The following is a 19,548-nucleotide window of genomic DNA, read 5'->3' as shown; positions in this document are numbered from 1 at the left end:
TGTATGTATCTGAATTCTCCAAAACATTTTGTTCCTTTGAGAAACGTTAAGCGAAAACAAGTTCCTTTAACTTACCCATTTTTACCGATATTTAAATTTTACGACAAAAACCGAAGGTTTCGATGGGCGAAAGTCGCATTAAATTCCTTTGTGTCAATTTTCGGCGGAAGGAAGACAAGATTTACACACGCCATTGCAGAAACAAGCAAACTCACAACTTCAAAACACACCGTCGTTTGAATTCGCTCACAATGTGACTTTCCGTAACATTTAAAACTGAAAAGAGGTAAACCTTCTCGAGTTGCAGCTCATCTGCGAGGATCATTTCTTTACGTGTATTTCATCCGATTATGATGTGGGATGAATAATTCTCATAGGCAGCCACAAGAAACAAAGTCACTGGTCAGTTTACGTGTTTATTCAATTCAAAGGACTTATCAGAAGTGTCCGAAAAATCCTAATCTGAAGGTTGATCTTTCTAACCCATACCACTTCTATATTCAGAAGCTGTCACCCACATTTCTTACATTAATGAATTATGTAATTTGCATGTATTAAAAGCGTTGGACAGGAAAAGTATATGATAAATCCATAATTAGAGTCCTTTATGACGGGCTTCCTTTATACCGCTTTGATCAGCGATTAAAAAAAAAAAAAAAAAAATGAAAAAGTTAAATAAAAAAAAATCGTCGTGTGAGTAGACAGAAAGAGAACGATGGCAAAAACTAACACAGCGGTCAAATGTCTGCGCATGTGCAGCTTTTAGGCTGCCAGAACTAAATTGTCTCACACGAGTTACAAAATAACACACGAACAGTTAGCCATGATATCTTAAAGGCGTATGACTCAAATTCTTCTTTATTCTATCTATTGTCTCTCAATTCCCTTGTAAACTTCCGCGGGAAGAAATTTAATGACTATCTCATCACAAAATTAAATAAAGCTCATTGAGCTGTTTGACTCTTGAAGTCAAAGTTATCCTCTTCTACTTTCTACAGGTTTCCCAATAAATTTGTAAGGATTATTGTGTGATTCATCATCATCTCGTCATCTGTTTGCTGGACGGTAATTACAACATTGTTAAGAGAAGTTCTTTGACAACCGCTATTGAAAGTCAAAGGGTACTTTGAACAAAACAAAAACTTACTTAAGGCAATTTGAAACACGGATACCTCATAACTTAAAAAAAAAAAACACTAAAAGAGTCAATAACGTACAGTACATATTTTTATAGTCCTTACTGTAAAATTGCAGCTGTCAGCGTTTGCTCCTGGATAAGAAGCAACAAGTCCGTGCTACAAGAACGTAAAGTACAAGATGGTGTACCAGAGAGATGATACACATAAAAAGAGCCACAGTTTCTCACTTGGATGTTGATGGACCATTTACAACAGTTTGATGACCAGTGAAAGCAGACCTGCCTGGTAACTTGACCCTCAGCCACTGTATGAAGAACACCATTAAGCCAACCTGGAGCAGATGTTCCACACCTATAAGGTGGTGGACAAGTGGTTGGCATTTTTGTTCCAGCAGCTCCTTGGAAACGATACCAGCCATTAGACATTGACTTGTCACACTTTGAAATCCCAAGCTTGTATGTAGTTTTACGGTCAGCACTGGTCAAACTCGAGTAGCTTAGGCAGTCCTCAACTAAGCGAACATTATTTTGTTTGGTTATTTATTAAGATGAGCACACGCAGATGCAAACTCAATGAAGGATATATAATAGATAAATGATAATTTTTTTTGTCTAAATTCAGAACACACACTGGTTATTTGGTGTAATGGAAACAAATAATTCTGTATAATTGTTCATGTGCATGTTATTTCAGCATATGTAATTTACCGAATATATGAGAAATAAACTCGTTTCAGGGGTTGACTAGTTACAGAGTGACGATGGACGATGGTCCACACGTTTCCTGAAACTATTGTGAGAACCATAGGCAATATGGATAGCCCAGCTAGATAACAGATCAGTCCATCAATAAGTAGTCCACTTATAGAAGGTCGAAAACCGACCAATTGTCGATTATACACCGAGAGTTTACCGATGCCTTGATCGAAATATCAAGCGACAATTGATCGGTCGGCCCACCGCAGATAAATACTCGTAATCAAAACCAATTTTTTCTCTTCGGTTGCTTAAAAATTGCAGAACATTTGACACTGGTTTACTAAAGGTTTATGTCAAAGAAATAGGTCAGACTTATTACAATAAACTAAACTAAAATCTTCGAAATTCGAAGCGTACAATGAGAAGAAATTAAGATAACTCACAGCAATAGGTTGCCAATTTACTGGTATCAATAACGACCTTTTCTCTTACTCACCTTGTTTAACCTTTACATGCACTCTAGCCTCAAGCACCAAATGGGGAATTTTAGCCTCACATACATAAGTTCCTGTGTCCGCATCCACGAGTCCAGATATCCTTAGGGTTCCATTTAGAACTTTCATTCGCGCCTCAACCCAGGCCCCAGATGTGCGTTTCCAAGAAACTAATGGAGTCGGATCACCATCGGCGGAACAACTGAAAGATAACGATTCTCCTACATATTTGATTACATTGCTTGGTGGCTTCATAACAAACCTGGGAGCAGACCAAACTACCAATGCTGTGACAGCAGAAACTTTACCAAGTGAGTTTGTAGCAGTGCATATATATGATCCTGTGTCCTGCTTCTCCGCCAAAGCAAGGGTAATTAATTCCTTTCCCTCAGCAAACGTGATTCTATCCTTGGGGAGAGAATCCAAAATTCTTGTCCAAGTAACAAGAGGTTTCGGAAATCCTGTCACGTGACATCTAGGTAGGGTGATGTTTTGCGCAGTCTTAACGTGCGTAGGACCTCGAACGAGCTGAACGCGTGGAGGAGCTTAAAAGGAATTGTTAGGAGATATTCATGCTTCCATGAATAATAACAATAGTCTCTTCCATTGTATAATGAAGAAAATGATTGCGTAAAAAGGTGATGCATTAAGTAAGATTCTTCAACCAGATAACAAAAAAAGGCTTATACGAGGGAAAATCTCTATTAGTAAAGCCCTCAATCACGGTACGTAACTTCAATTAGTCAAATAAACTTTGTACCCTCTATAGTCAACGTAGCAGATTGGTTCGCTGATCCAAGTATATTTCTTGCCACACAGATAAATTTTCCAGCGTCCTTTAAAGAGGCGTCGTGCATCTCTAGCTTCCCATCAGGACCAGAAACGAAACGACTGTTCCATGCAGATGAATTTGACCTTAGCCATGACGCAGTCGGTTTAGGATTTCCTCTAGCAGAACACTGAAACACTGCACTTTGATTTTCTTTAACCGTTTGCTTACTCGGTGACACCCCAACCACGGGGGATGAAATGGACTCTCCGGGTTCTCCTTTGGCACCGGGTGGCCCCCTGGGACCCGGGACTCCTTTTAACCCTTGCTCTCCCCTTTGACCCGGTGGTCCGACTTTTCCCTGCTTTCCGTACGATCCTGGTTCTCCTCTGATACCACGTGATCCTTTTCTTCCCTGGGCTCCACCTGGTCCTCTTCACCCTCGTGATCCTCTGAGTCCTTGCATTCCCGGCGGTCCTTGCACGCATATTTTTTCTCTCCGTGAACAGAATGATAGTGGGGACAGCGAGTGTAAGGTTTTGTTGATCTCATTTCTGATTGCCACCATGGCAATTTGATCTGGTTTGGCTCCAGATTCCGCTGAAAATCGGCGAACTCTGTCGATGCGCCCTGGCGAGGAAAAGAAAGACTTTGACCTAACGTTGTCGTTATTTTCCCATTTGAAAAAAAAAAGCCATTTTCTATCGATCTGAGATCTTGAGACTATCGTTGAGAATTGCATGTTTGAATTCTAAGCGATCAACGTAAACGTAATTAACATCTCAGGCCTTAAATTGTGCTTTTTGTACTTTGATATTTGAGCTTATAATTTCCGCATTTGCCGATGGATATGCCTCCTACAGTATACTGAGTACATCACCGGTGATAAATTCCGGTATCACAGATTAACTTTTTGTATATATCACACAATCAGATGAACAGAAATTTTCTATAATCGATCTCATCCCTCTGATAACTATGTGACCTCCCTTCGATCTCTCCTGGCGATAAATAACGTTGTTCCCTAATGCCTATCGACAAAGGATCAAGATTTTTGACATCTTCGTTTCTACCTTAAAGATACTGCATGTTTACATACAAGCATTGAATGCAGTTTTAGATTCTTTTTATTTCAGGAAATTGACCTCCTGACAGTCCATTACCCTACGGCCACGTGCACAGCTAATCACTTCAGCACGAGAGGAAACATATGTAAAAAGAAAAGAACATTCTACAGATCTGAGATCTTACAAAAGAAAAATATAACGAAGCAAACTTTAAATTGTTCTTCACTATCGCTATTTAATTGTTATTCTTAATTGCTCACTAAAAGCATTAGTGATGAATGGTTAAGAATTAACGGGTAACAGATAAGGTGAATCCAAGTGTCATGTTACCAGTCATCACAATTCGTAGAAAAATCAGCCAAAAACGAAAACAAAATCTACGAAAGAGATACATCTACTAGACGAGATGAAAGGTCTGTCTGGGACTGAACGCATTTTACCATGTTTCATTTTGTGTTGGTAAATGGATTTCGAGTTTACTGAGCTGAGCAGAAAGCACAGAATCAACCTATTGTAGTGCGACTGATGATTCAGAACAAAACACAATGTCGAAGGAATACCTTTCATCGCACCTTGTCCCTCTTTGGAGATGTGGCAGCCAGGTTCTCCAACGGAATAAGGCCTTTTAGATTTTCTAAAGCTGCTTGCATCATTGGTATCTTTAATCGAGTCATAAGTTTGCGTCAGTTCCGCAATAACATCTTTAACATGATGAACTCGCTGGTTTATGATCTCAACATGAACCAAGGCAGTGGTACAGATTACTAGACACACCAACAACACAGGACAAACAAGCCTAGATGAACATCTCTGCATATCGCCAACAGACGAGTGGTTTACTTCTCTCGGACATACCGAAGCAGTGTTGTTAATTGCTCGTGTAATGCGTTATGTTACTTGTATTGTGGGGAGGAAAGCGAAAGCCCAGACAAATATGAAAAGTGATCTTGAAATGCGAATCTGTTGTTGACAGTTGTGCAGATTAACAGCTCAAAGTTACCGGATGGCTCGAAAAAATTCAAAATCATTCGATCGAGTCAAGACCTAAAGCGCATAGGCTGCAATAAATTCTAAAACGTCGAAGGCTGAAAATAGAAGGAAAGGTAAAGGGGCCGCATGAAGTAAGAGTTACGGAAACTTTAGGGTTAAGGTGTTACTTAGCCTGTAAGCAGGCCGTCATTATTTGTGCTGTAAGCTGCCGGACTTTGCCTGTCTCAATCTTCCCGCAGGACTTTTCGAGTCGGGATAGGTATGCTATGGGGGGGGGGGGGGGGTCTGGAACCTCATAATCAACGGTAGACCCCTGAGCTGGCAGACCTAGCGCTGACTCGCGTTGCCGCAAGGTTTCATTATAAATTTGCAGCTTTCCACAAACCAGCTCCTAAACACTCCTGTATATCTGAACGACTGAATGTTGCGATTTCAAAATGGATGCAGTTTTGGTCTGAATTCATAGTTGGGATTTCAAATCAAACTTGTGCTGCGCGTTCGTTTGATTTTGAAGTCACCTGTATGATTTCAGACCAAGTTGTACTCCACCCATTTAAACTATGGTAATATCAGTCGAATCCCGATAACTCGAACCTCGCGCTAACTTACATTTATGGCAGTTTTTACCCTCGTTAACTCAAAACCTCGATAACTCGAGCGTCTTATTCCACAAATTTGAAGCAATTTTCGTTTCCCTTCAGATCATTCTCGATATTTTTTTTACCCTCGATAACTCTAACCCCGTCTGTCAATGCGTGACAAATCAAAACAATGTACTGCAGTCCAAAACATTAACGTTACGTTGTGATTTCTGCATTACTTTGGTGTTACATTTACCCTCCCTTTCTCGGATCATGTTACTGTAGGTAAATATATTGTTCGAGAGTCGATCGATATTCGACCGATAACTCGGTCGACACTCGGTCGACAGTCGGTCGATAGTCGGTCGATAGTCGGTCGATGGCCGATACTCAGTCGAGACTCGGTCGATAGTCGGTCGATATATCGGTCTCGCTCAAGGCGAGGTTATCGACTATCGACCCAGTGTCGACCGACTATCGACCGAGTGACGACCGACATATCGACTGAGTATCGACCGACTCTCGACCGAGAGTGCCTACAGTAAACATGATCTGCCTTCTCTATATACAACTATATAATATAATTTTGTAAGGATTTTTAGGGGGGCTCATAAACAGAGGGGCTTATATCCGAGGGGTTATAGCCGAAATAGAAAAAGCACGACGAAACGAGCCACTGATCAAGATAAGTTTTCCATTTAATGGTTTTTAAGTAAGCTTAAAAACATCATAAATCTTTTTTATTTATTTATTTGTTTATTTATTTAATGATTCGCCCAGGGGCAGGTGATAATATAGTAGGACTCTAAGTCCCCTATAAAATATCAACACCCAAACCCAACCCCGAGTATGAAAGAGAAAAGTGGAAAACCAATCCTAACCCAAAGTACCCATTAATATATTTTTTTTTTACATAAGAAAAGAGAAAAAGTAACAACAATTAGCAACTACAAATATTCATACGATTAACTCTACGACATTTAGGACAAATTAGCTTATGTGAACTAATGTTGTCTCCATCAAATACCAATTTAAGCCTTTGAAAGAAGAAATACTTTAACTTATTTTTGAAAGAAGAAATGGAAGCCTGTGACTTAATATTATCGGGAATGGCGTTCCATAAATTAGCTAATTTATGGCGTTCCACAAATTAACTATTTCATTGCCTTTGGAAGAGAATTAAAACTAACAACACGAGAAGAATGGTTTTATAAACTGAGCTGATGATAATGTAATTCACCACCTATATGGAGGTTCTGGGGCAGACGTTTCGAGTGTTCAGTCCTTCGTTAAACTTCGGATCCAATAAAATAAAAAAAGATGTAATCCTCTCCCTCCCTCCCCCCCCCCCCCCCCCATGGACGCAGCACCGCACTTTCTCTGCCCCCGCCCCCCTTGCTTGAGCTTAGTTGCTTTATCCGATTCTGCTGGCGACTCCGCCACTATTTCGTAAGCGCGTATGAGTCATTAGCACAATCAAAATAAATGGAAAAGTTCCGGTTGTTTCGACGCTGATTCCTTCGACCTTATCACTACCATTACGAGTCCAATTTTCGATTTTCACCAGATCGTACGTGCTCTTTTCTATCTGCCCGTAACAACGAATCCAACTCCTTAGCCACTGAATACTGATCTTGAGAGCCAAGCTCAAAGAAAACAATGAGCATTCATCAAGTGACAATTTACCTATTAGATATACTTTATGTCGTACGACTTCTACTCGAATTTAACTTTCCTTTTTTACTCTCTAGATCTGTTTCTTGATTTGAGTACACGCATGTATTCCTCATTTCATGCTGCATCTTTATATGCCACGTGTGAAAATACAGACCACAGATTGGCAACAACTCTTAATTGTACAATTCATGATCAAAAGAGTTTTTCACTCGCTCTGATAGTTAAAAAAAGTTAAGTTAGCTACCGTTTCAAGTCCTTTTTCAGGTAAATTAGCTTTGAGGTTTTAAATGTTGTACAGTAACCTACGTCTATTTTAAAAAATAACTCAATGTCGTTATCAACTAGAAAAAAACCTTGGAGATGTCTGATTGTTCATGCTAGTAAGATAAAAGAATGATTTGCACCAGGCCGTCGTCACTCAAGTTACTGCCATTCACACCACGACAATTTTCCCCACCGCAATACGAGCCTCCACCTCCCCCTGCTTGCGGAGAACTAGTACCGCTGCCTCCTCCAGAGTACCCTCCACCTCCACCTGATGCGCCGTTATCCTCTGCTCCTCCTCCACCACCACCAAATCCTCCCACTGCTCCTGGTGCTGGTCCGCCATTATTTCCACTGTTCATATCTCCCGCTCGACCTCCTATCCAGGCTTGAGCAAGTGACCCACCTCCCTCTCCGTGACTAGGCCCTTTCCTTGAACAACCCTGACCATTCCAACCCGCACCCACTCCCCCATGGTAGTCACCGCCAAGAGTGTTGCATTCACCTGACTGCCCTGCGGTACCACCCATCCTCACGTATGACTGTTCTTTTCCCACACTGCTGGTTCCATTTGTTCCCGACTGACCATCCACTCCATTATATCCACCAGACGCACCCCCACCCCCTCCGGCAGCTATTAGTAACACGTTGTTCGTAGTATAAACAAAACTCCCTCCCCCGCCACCAGTTCCAGCATTGTCCTCAACAGACAGTCCGAGTTCAGCTGCCGTTTTGTTGGTTGCCTGCCCCCCTTTAACCTCCACTGAGTCTCCACCCCTTTGCCCCACCACGATGTTCAGTACAGTTCCTTTTGTCAGCCTGACACTGCCTTCTTTGAAAGCTCCCTTTCCGCCATAATATGTTCCAGAGTTGGATCCATAGTTGCATGAGTGTGTTCCTCCTCGAGCGCCCCAAGCTTTGATGAGATAACGAGCGCTCCTAGCAACAGTGAATTTCTGTATGATTCCATGTCGTCCACTGTTTCCATTTGTTGTAAAATTAAACGAACCTTTGCAGAATAAATTATCCAAACCAAATATTAGGATAGTGATCTTAATAATAGTAGATGCATAATTCATGATACTTTCAAGATACTGATAACTATTCATAAAATAAAACAACTCAAACAAAACTTATGGAACCTACCTTCGTTAACCATATTACAGTAAATCAGTACTGCCTTCCCTTTGCTAGTTGGATACAGCCAATATTTCGCGTTCATGGTGTGTTTACCTTCACTTGCCTTTATTTCTTGACAAGACAGCGCCGGTAATTCAGGGATAGAACCTAAGGGAACTGTACAAAAGAAACGTCTTCCATTGTCTTTATATTCTTAGTTTTATCAAGTGACAGGAACTGGGTCGGCCGAGGATAGAAAAGAATTCAAGAAACACAAATCACACAGACAGACATTTGATTTCATACCTCTACCGTTTAGTCTTCTAATATAAAACCATCCAGGGGATGAAAGGAAATTCTCTGGTCTCGCCTCCTTGGTGCGGTTATTTAGCTCACATATGTGGTATTTTCGATTGTAGTTATAGCTTTGGCACGTGATCTCTTGTCCACAATTGACATCGCAGAGGTGAGGAGCCGCCACTGACCATCTTTTGAAGACAGAGCGCTTAAGAGCCATTCCTTGTGTGTTTACCTCTGTCCTACATTGATCACTAGCTGTGACAAACTCCATGGTAAAAGCGAAAAAGGCGATTGTTAAATGATGGAATATCCACCACATACTTATTTTCTTGTGCTGAATCTGAAAATATTGAGTATAAGACCACAAACGTACATTGTAAGAGCTTACTATGAAAGATAAAAGCCTTTTTTCACTCGATAACTGATTATGTGTCAGATGAAGACGTATAACAATCATATTGCATCCACATTAATATGTTGCCTGAAAATTCCTAAACAAAGTCCATAGCTTAAGTTGTGTGAGCAGAGAGAAATGAATCTTAATAACCTTTTAGTCTACTACTTAAGTTTTGAAGGATCTTTCAGCTATTGTGGAATGATAACTTTTATATGCTTGACGCAGTTAGCACTATTTTCCTTTGTTGATCTATAGCAACCCTTGAATTGTGTCCTCGTGTTTTACGCGACCTAAGCAGAGCGTTTATATTAGCATGAAAAATCTCCATCCAAAAAAAGTGGTTCTAAACGCGTAGTAAGAACGATTCTTATGCAAAGGAAACTTTGAAAGATATAATCTTGTCTTATTGACCGTAAGAAAAAAAGAAGAAACCTTTACCAACTTGACTACCTTAAATTTAAAGGTGCTGTTCATCCCCATGATTATGAAATACATATCTCGATGCGTATTTTCGTTTTATCTGACTATAACGTTCAATAACCAAAAGGGCAAAACAGATCCAATGAGTAAAACAGGAAACTATAACAAATAATCCTTCCTCGCTTGTGCAAAATGAATTCATTACGAAAAGGATTCCAGGTATACTTACGACATACTCAAGTCTTGCAAGAGGCTGAAAGCTAAGTGCCATTTTGGTAATTTTTTTATGTGAGCAATATATTGTCTACCAGAGCTTTCATATTTCAGAGAAAAAAACATGTAAAGGTTGAAATAATAAAACTCTTGTGGAACCAAAGCTGATTCTTAGAATTGATTATCTGCTTTCTTGCAAAAAGATTAGTTAGTTTGCCGTCAAAATTCTACAATACCCTTATTTGAGAGTTAAGCCAGAGATACATGTAATAAAGTTACATTTTGTAAAGGATATGAGTTTTCCACGGAGTGTATCATTCAAATCTTCCATCGGTGTATTAGACATGATCAACTCTTACCTATTAAGATGCAAGCTCCTTGATCCCTTTCCGCTTTTGAGTTAAGAGTACTTTGTCTATATCTGTGGTTACGAGAAAAAAACAGTTTGTCTCGAGCCAAAACGATAATGAACTTTGGAAAAGAACTTCCTCGCTCCATCTAAAATTTCGCCGGACAATGGCAACCATTTCAATATTTGTTTCTTAAAAAAATAGACAGTTGTCATCACGATCCCGAATCGTGCAATTAGTGTATTTTGCAACTGCCAAAGCTGACAAATTATAATCCTGAAACATCAGAATCAGTCTTAGGTATCTTTCAGACGTCGTTTCATGAAATATATTTCGCGTTCTACAATAATCCAGTGTTCGATCAAGGAAATTCCACCATGTGTTAAAAAGGAATCGCCAATGAAAAAAATAATAAGGAAGGAATATCCTTGACCAGGAAATATGATTAGCTTAAAGAAACGTCAAGTTTAACATTGCTTAAGCTATCCCCCACTTTCTGTGACGCTTCTTTTTCTTTTTTCATTTAAATTATTTACAAGTAATTACAGGATTTATCGTGTAGTGTGGTGTGAATAAATAATTGTAAATTTTTCAGATATTTCCAAAAGCTTTTGTCCGACGGGCTCGTGCAATTTTGTTGCCTGCGTTGTTATTTACGCCAAATTGCATGCAAAACCATGCTATAACCTATACCAAGAGCCCCACTGATAATGCATGTAACTTCCGTAAAACAAATATGTGCTAAAGAAATTTGTATAAGGCAGGTGAAAACCGGTTAGTTCTCTTTTTTTTTTTTTTTTTTTTTTTTTCGTTTTCTTGAGAGGTATTATGCATATTTTCGGTTTTGGCAATTAATTCCTTAATTAAGAAAAGAATTTAATCTTTATTCGCGTAATTTTAGTCTTAAATCTTCCTCTGGCCTTGAGGAAGTCTGCGGCCAAATAATGATCGATGATTAAGAGTCTGTTCATAAAAGTTATAGGGCTCCGTCATACGCTAAAGGCATGACGACTTTATTCCATGGTTAGCGTCAAGTACACGAAGTTTTACATAAATGTACAGAAAGAAAAAAAAAAACATAGCAACATTCTTCTCAGCTTGACAGTTTTAAATCTAATCGCTAACAGTGTAGTTCATTAAGGTTATTGAAAATGTAAGGTTTTACAGATAATTTTTTTACGTCATCCACAATTTATCGAGCAGATATGACAGAGCCTTGAAGCAGTTAACGACTTCCTTTTGAAGAGGAAACGTCTGCTTTAGAATCTCATTCCATCTTTTGCGGGCTGCTTGTTTTTTTTTTTCCGTGGGAGTTGCTCAAATTTTCAAGATACCATTATCATTGCTAAGATCTGAACGGTGTGATATGAGAATGAACAATATTACAGAATCTTTAAAGAAAAGTGTTGAAATGAGTAAATTAAGAAAACGTTTTTTGGTCCTAAATTTTCGTCGTAAAGACTCATTTGTTTAACTGTAGTCGGCGGGTGGTTTAATTTCTCGAAACTCGTACCTCCAGGAGAATTTTTAGTTTTTATGCATGGGCGAGCTTTGCTTGACAGTCTTTACATTCTTCTTTTGTTTTCCTCGCCTAAGAGCTGTATGAATTCGAGAAAAAAAATTTTTTAACAAATTGTGAAAACCAAGAGACTCGATTTTGTAAGCGAAGTCATTGAAGCGTCCGTCTCAAGGTCCTTTATGCAAGTCGAGATGATAGCGGATGATTTTGTTTTCTTACCTGTCAGACGGTCGCTTTTGCATCTTCGTTCGAATACACTGGTAAGGTTGCATTCATCAATATGCTTGCTGACTCCCAGCAAACGTGTGTGCGGGTCTCTAATTTGTTGTTTGTGAACTGCCACTCTATTTCTCCGGACATCACCCGTTTCTCCTATAAAATTATGTCCCCATCTTGCACATGTTATTACGTAAGTCAAGTTTGTTGAGGTGCAGTTCATCAAGTGTTTTATCCGAACTGTTTGATTCGTGGCTGAGAAGGTGAATTCTTTACCCTGTTTCAAATAGGGGTATCTTCCGCAACGTTTTATTCCACAGATTGGGAGTCAGCAAGCATATTGATGAATGTGCTGCGGGGTTGACCCCTCAGTTCACTATCTTTCCGTTTTACAAGATTCTCGGCCCTTCTGAGGTCATGAGAAAGAACAAAGAAAGATTTTTTTTATTTCTAAATATAAACCCGGTCTTAATAATTTGAAATTACGCTAATTGCTCGCGCGTGCTTCGAATTACAATAACCATTATCATTGTTATTACAATTAGATCTGTGACGTAATAAGTCAATAAACACACTTTGCCATGATATTTTAAAAGCGTATAGCTTTTTGTTAAAGCAAAAAACAGGATACTCAATCTTTGGCTTATTTTGTGATACATTGTTTGTTCCTTGTGTTTTATTTCACATATTGCGCGGGAAATTCGCGCGCAGTCGGCAATAATTGATTCCCTCGAACATACCCGACGTTTGACCGCTATGTTACGAAAATTGACCTTGGTTGCGCATTTCGATTCATTGTTCAAACTAAGATCTTTTCCGGCTCAGTCATGCACCCTTGACAAAATCGAGTGATATATTTCTTTACTTCACAACCAAGCTCAAATTTTACCATCTTACTTATTCTATCTATTGCATCTTATCTCCATTGTAAACTACCGCGGCAAGAGATTCAATGACTATCTCTTTACAAAAGAAAGCTTGTTAAGCTTTTTAACCCTTTGAGTCAGAGTATTTTGAACGGTAATTCTCCTCTTCAACTTGCTATAGCTTTCCCAATTAATTTGTGAGGAGTATTTGATGTTCCATCATCGTCTCATCATCTGTTTGCTAGACGATTGTTAGGGGAAGTTGCATGACAATCACTGTTGAAAGTCAAAGGGTACTTTCACCAAAAAACAAACTTACCCAAGGAAATTTGAAACACGGAGACCTCATAATTTGAAAAAACACCAAAAGAGATCAATAACATCAGTATATATTTTTAAAGTTCGTACTGTAAAATTGCATCTATAAGCGTTTTGCTCCTGAATGAGGCTGAAGCAACTAGTCCGCGCTACAGTAACCCAAATCACACAAGGGTGCAGCAAAGAAATTATATACATGACAAGGGCCACAGGTTCTGACTTGGATGTTGTTGAACGACATGCAACAGTTTGAACTATAGTGAAAGCAGATCTGCCTGGTTCATGTGCTTTCAGACAACGAAATCCCAAATAGGACTGACTACCCAAGTGAAACAGAACCAGGCGAATCGAGTGACAAAACCGAATGAAAAAGAATGAAAAAAAAAAAGATTAAATTAAATAAAGGTTCCTCCCTCAGATAAGAACAGGTGATTTAGGATTGATTACTCAAGAGAATAAGAAGGAAACTTAGCAAAAAAAACGACAGCATGCTTAGGATTTTGCTTCTGAAACTGTGGGATATTCATTACAATTACTTAACAATCACCCTAACCCGGCCAAGAGCCCGTCATATTACTAGGAGGGAATATTTGAATTTTTGATGTCAGGGCTCATTCCATGATAAGTTCATCTCTCACTCAAGATACACCATGTGATTTTATAGTTAGTAGAGGGGAACTCGTTTGGAAACGTTCCCCTCTACTAACTATAATATAACTACCATAGAAATGATTTCTTTTCTTGCTTCGAACTCATAGAAGCATCATTTTTAAGCAGCGAGATTTATTGCGCATCATCATATAGCTCTAAATGGAATTTTTTGGGCATCCAACTTTACCTTAATGTCAAAATGGTCAAGCCAACGAATAGAATTTCTCTCTCGCGTAGTAATATGTAGTTAGAGCTTCTTCACAGACACCGCCGAATACAATCCTACCTTCGCACAGTCATTTCGCGGGATTAAGATCCCGCGCTTGTCTGATGTTTGGTAGTTGATTACAAAAAACGATATTTCACACATAAAGAGCTCAGTATTGTAGACGCCAGAAATGTGATTTCAACAAATCTATCCAAAATGTGATTTCAACAAATTTATCCAAATGTTTTAAGTGTAAAACCAAATCCCTGTATCCTCCTGTAGCTCAAAAACATAATAAAGTCGAAATCTTCTACGAAAACAAGGTCCTTGCAGAGCCAGCCTCCATGCTGAATGGTCTTTGACTCAGAGTCGAAGGTCTGATCAGAGTATTTAGCTGTCACAATTTAACTTTGGCATTGTTTTAGTAGAACAAAGAAGAGCCCTTTCTATGTCACAAGCCTATCAAGGTTAAAACGTGCCGGGTACAGTTAGCGTTACTTGGTAGTCACGTCACGCAGTGTAATCATGCTATCCTCCAATGTCATGACACGTTGGGCTTAGCTAGGCCTTTCCCGCCGCCGAGTCATTATGCAATTTTGAAAATTGCCATTTATGCTATGATTACGTAGCCATTTACAAAGAGGCGGATCATTGCGCATGTAAAATTTTCATTGTCGACTTTAATTAATTTCACCTTCGAAGATAAACGCCTCTCCTTCTTCTTCACTTGCTAATGGAGTCTTCTCACTTTACATTGACGAGCCTATGGACCATTTTACGCTTTAGTGGTAAAAAATTTTTTTTCGAGCAAAGCTCGTCATGCGAATTCAACTATGACTTGTAATGGATAACACATCAATTTCGACGCAAACCAAAAAGTTACAGTTCTATTTAAAGTTTACATTGCACTGTGATTCTGGATAAAGTCCAGTAATTCTCGTTAATAGGTCTTTAAGGAGGCTGGATATAGTTTCTTTGACGTGCGCAGACTGGGTTCTGATTTACCCCGGACTTTTAAAAGTTGCAAAAAAAAAAAAAAAAAAAAAAAAAAAACACACAAAGAAACAAACATGGCCGCCGCGCTTAGGCCAGAATCATTTTTTTTTATCTGCCTAGTAGACTATGTTCTACGCCTTTAGGTAGGCTGCCTACACTTTATTCTAACTTTATTAGTAGTGCGTTTCAAAAAACGGAAAGCTACAGCACTCTCAAGTGACCAAAATACGCGTGAATCCGGCCGCAAATACGATCGCGATGGTCGGAGCTATTTTCCCATATTGTGGCTGGTTTCCGAAAAATTAAATAGGTGCTACCTACATGCAATATCAGCAGCTACGTTTCTCGTGTAAACAAGTCACTGTCAAAACTGTGAATGGTGAGAGAACTTTGCTCCAAGAGAATGTTCCAGTACACTCCTGAGCGAATGTCTTCTATCTTTTAGCACTTGCCTTTTCAGCAGTACGCATTGTCACACCGTTTTAATTGGCCATAATTCTTCTGTGTTCGACGCTCCTACACTCCTACGATGTGCTGGAAATTTAAATAAAGAAACATTATCGTCGAAGAAAGTGTTTTTCGCCGATAGCCTTACACTCATCAAAACACTCGCTTAAGGTGGTAACGCTCTTCTCAATCCCGACGGAAAACCACTGATGTAAAAGGACAGGTAGCCCAAGCTCTGTCACAGGCTCTTTCACAGGCTCTTTCACAGTGAATAATTAAAGAGTTTGTATAGTGGTTTAGTTGAACTTGCCTTTGAGCTCCGTAAATGTAAAGTTGTGTGAAATAATCAAAGAAATAAAGTCTTACCCTCGCAGAGAGTAGTCTTTATTGTTGTCATCGCGATTTGAGGCCGTTTTGATGTGTTTTAGCTTGACGCCCTAAATTACCATGCATAAAATACGGGAAGGTCGGAAACTTCTGTTGACACATGCTAGCCAAAATTGCTCGAAAACAACACTTAAATACTTTCCCTCGAATCAAAACTTGGCAGCACGAAAGCCAAACAGTTGCCCTTTAAGTTCACCGAAAAAAAAATCCCACAAAAGTTAGTTTGTCGAGCAACCAATCCAGCGAGAATTTCAAATTAACGGCCGTTCGGAATTCTTCTGATGCTTGGAAGGAACCTCTTGTGCAGCTGAGAGACCGCTAATGCGCGGTCAACCTGGAACCTAGTCAAACCTCTCTCAACGGGTCCTCCCCATAGTCTTCTAACACCAACTCTTCACACATACTAAGGTACCCCAAGTAAACTCATTCACTTGACTAGATCGTCGATACCGTCCATCTTCACTGTTTTCAATGGATTTTTACATATATCCTCTTACCCGTGGTGCCTTAGTATGCGTGAAGAGTTGGTGTTAGAAGACTATGGGGAGGACCCGTTGAATGAGATTTGACTAGGTTCCAGGTTGACCGCGCATTAACGCTCTCTCAGCTGCACAAGAAGTTCCTTCCACGCATTAGAAGAATTCCGAACGCCGTTAATTTGAAATTCTCGCTGGATTAGTTGCTCGACAAACCGACTTTTGTAGGAATTTTTTCGATGAACTTAAAGGGCAACTATTTGGCTCCCGTGCTGCTGAGTTTTGATTCGAGGGAAAGTATTTAAGTGTTGTTTTCGAGCGATTTTGGCTACAATGTGTCGACAGAAATTTTCCGACCTTCCCGTATTTTATGCACGGTAATTTAGGGCGTCAAGCTAAAACACATCAAAACGGCCTCAAATCGCGAGGAGAACAATACAGACTACTCTCTACGAAGGTAAGACCTTATTTCTTTGATTATTTCACACAACTTTACATTTACGGAGCTCAAACGCAAGTCCAACTAAACCACTATACAAACTCTTTAATTATTCGCTGTGAAAGAGCCTGAGACAGAGCTTGGGTTACCTGTGGTAAAAGCATCTCCCTTCTGTCTATCAAGCTGTTTTTTATGAAGATTTCAACGCACACGATGCTTTGAAAGATGTACGTGCCCTCCACTGTGTCCTCTTGCAATCCCCGTTGCAGCTAACAAGCGCTGACATTGTAAACAAAAGCATGTGAAATCCGCCTCCTTCGCTTTCGTAGACATGGACTTTTTTGACGGACGCCACGAACGCATGTAAACTTTCGAAGACAAGCTCTATTCACAGGGCGATAACGGGCTCCTTGTCAAAGAAAACATCATTCAGAAAATTGCAGAAAGCGGTCTGTGTTATGATGACTTAAAAGATCTTTACAACAACGGTGGGAAGGAAGCACTGGTCTCCATTCTTAGCAAATCGCCAACCACATCGCGTCGATCAGCTCCAAGAGGAACAAAACATCCCGACACTTTGCACAAAAAAATCCAGCACTTTGAAGGAAAATAGAGCAGCAGCCATTTCCAGGCGCAATCCACCCAGAAGGTGAACCTCTCTTAGCAAATTAAAGCTCTTTAGAAGAGCGCGAAGGACGTTCGGCGAATAAGACGTCCAAAACCTCGTGACGTCCGTGGCAAGTGACGTGGCGTGACACAGATTTTGCGCGTGCGCAATTTCCCATCTTGTCGAGTCGAAATTTTCGGAAATTTGAAACTTTAGCATTACGTATTTCCGTTTCTGCTCAGTGAATTTTTTTTATTTTTTGCACGTTAACTTTGAACGGCTCTGTGCATGTTTTACAAAAATTCGAAAATATTCTGTTAGAGGGAAAAAAGTTAACGATGAATTCTAAAAAAGGCCTCTTTTCCTTAAACTTTCTGACAGAAAATTTTTCAAGTTAACAGTCAAGTAGACCAAGACAGTCAAACGACGCATGCAAAATCTAAAAAAAAATTCACCGTCTAGTTTTTAAGAAAATTCAAGTGAAGTCTAATTTTGGACCCAGCATTGCAAGCCAGCAACGTTGCCATGGCAACGAATTTATCAATATATTTACAACAAACTGATTCTTCAATAAGATTTTTTTTTTAGGGGAAAATGTGATCGCGATTCGTTAAAGATAAGCTTCGTAATTTTAGTTTAAATATCTTGCATCAGAAAAGTGAAAGGCTATATCCAGCCTCCTTAATCTAAACTAGACGCATAGCTTCGTGAACTCGGACTTTCAATGTCGCACATCTGGAGTTATCTTTAAGGGACTACCATATTGCCATTTTACTGTCGTCACCCAATTTCGTCATTGCCGGTCATGAATAAGTCTACTTGAGTTTATTTTTGTCTGCTGGAGTGTAATGAATGTTGTTATGGTACTAATAATATATTACCATATAGGAGTAGTTTCCTACAGATGCCAAAGGTCGAAATTCAGGGAACTCTCAATGACTTTAAAAGCCAAGTTTTGGAAAACTGAAGGAACAGTTTTGGAAAGGTTTGCATAAGCAATTATAAAATTGTTTAATATTATTTCTCAGCTTTTCCATGAAAGTGATGTAATTTTAAACTTGAAAATTGCTAAAGAAAAAGCATTGCAAAAATCAAGCCCTAATCCTCAAATTCGAGTGCTTTCAAGGCCTTAAATTTTTATTTTTAAATTCAAGCTTCTTCAAGGATTTTTAAGGCTTTTACGAACCTTGAGTTCGTAATCATGATTTGCCTTTAACTGCAAGAAGAAGGGAATTTTTTATCTATTATTGGTACCCATTCATAGTTTGTTGCCAAATGTCCACCCAAGGGGAGTTGTCAGGGATCAGTAGATTGAAACAATATTACTGTTCAATAGTCCATATTGTTCTTAATAGAAAAATATCTGAATATTAAATATTACTGATGCCCGCAACAAGAGAAGTAGTGCTATTTACAGTTTTAGCATATTCTACTAGAGGCATTTGACTGTTTTGTTGTGGGCTTCCTGGAAAGTAGCTTGTAACAAAGTGGGGTGCTGTTAAGGATAAGTTGAGAAAACGGACACCACCCCTTCCCTTTCCATGTAAACGTATTTGTCACGGGTTGCCATGGCACAAAGAATAAATAAACGCACGAGTTTGGTTTAATCCGCCATATTGCTTGTATGTTTGCTTTTAATGTGAATGATTTCGACCTCTCCTTCCGCGGCCAGTAACATTTGGGGGCCTGTCCGGGAGTTAACTAAACGTAAAAGTTGAAGCAACATTTTTACGTAATGGTCGGCGGGTTGGAATGAAAGAAATCGCAGGGCGAAAGTAAATCGATCGAAAGAAACAAGCCCCTGTAGGAACATAAAGATGGAAATTGAGGATGCCCAGATGCAGATAAATAGTTATCTCTGCCAGTTAGGAGTTAAGACCTGGAGGAGATCGCTAAAACTCTGGGATGCAGTGATGAGGACACGAAGGAAAGGAACAGAA

At 39.5% G+C, this 19,548-nt stretch overlaps 1 protein-coding gene and 1 pseudogene across 2 annotated transcripts in view; both read right to left on the bottom strand.

The window, feature by feature from the left end:
• Nucleotides 1–403: 403 nt before the first annotated feature.
• LOC148739411 (uncharacterized) lies at nt 404–5,087 on the bottom strand (annotated as a pseudogene). Its single transcript, XR_015997371.1, has 4 exons — nt 4,728–5,087; nt 3,092–3,730; nt 2,334–2,876; nt 404–1,650 (listed from the first exon to the last, which is right to left on the bottom strand). The product of XR_015997371.1 is annotated as an uncharacterized LOC148739411 (transcript).
• A 2,705-nt stretch (nt 5,088–7,792) lies between these two features.
• The window catches only part of LOC111318843 (uncharacterized), a 77,103-nt gene continuing 65,347 nt past the window's right edge, over nt 7,793–19,548 (bottom strand). Inside the window, exon 9 of the mRNA XM_088749474.1 lies at nt 7,793–8,688. Coding sequence (XP_088605600.1) covers nt 7,793–8,688 — 896 coding nt within the window. The remainder of the gene's footprint in view (nt 8,689–19,548) is intronic.

This window comes from Stylophora pistillata, chromosome 2, assembly GCF_964205215.1.
Source record: "Stylophora pistillata chromosome 2, jaStyPist1.2, whole genome shotgun sequence".
NCBI classification, from domain to species: Eukaryota; Metazoa; Cnidaria; class Anthozoa; order Scleractinia; family Pocilloporidae; genus Stylophora; species Stylophora pistillata.
Note: the sequence above shows the minus strand (reverse complement) of the source record. Positions and strands in the feature narration are given on the sequence as shown.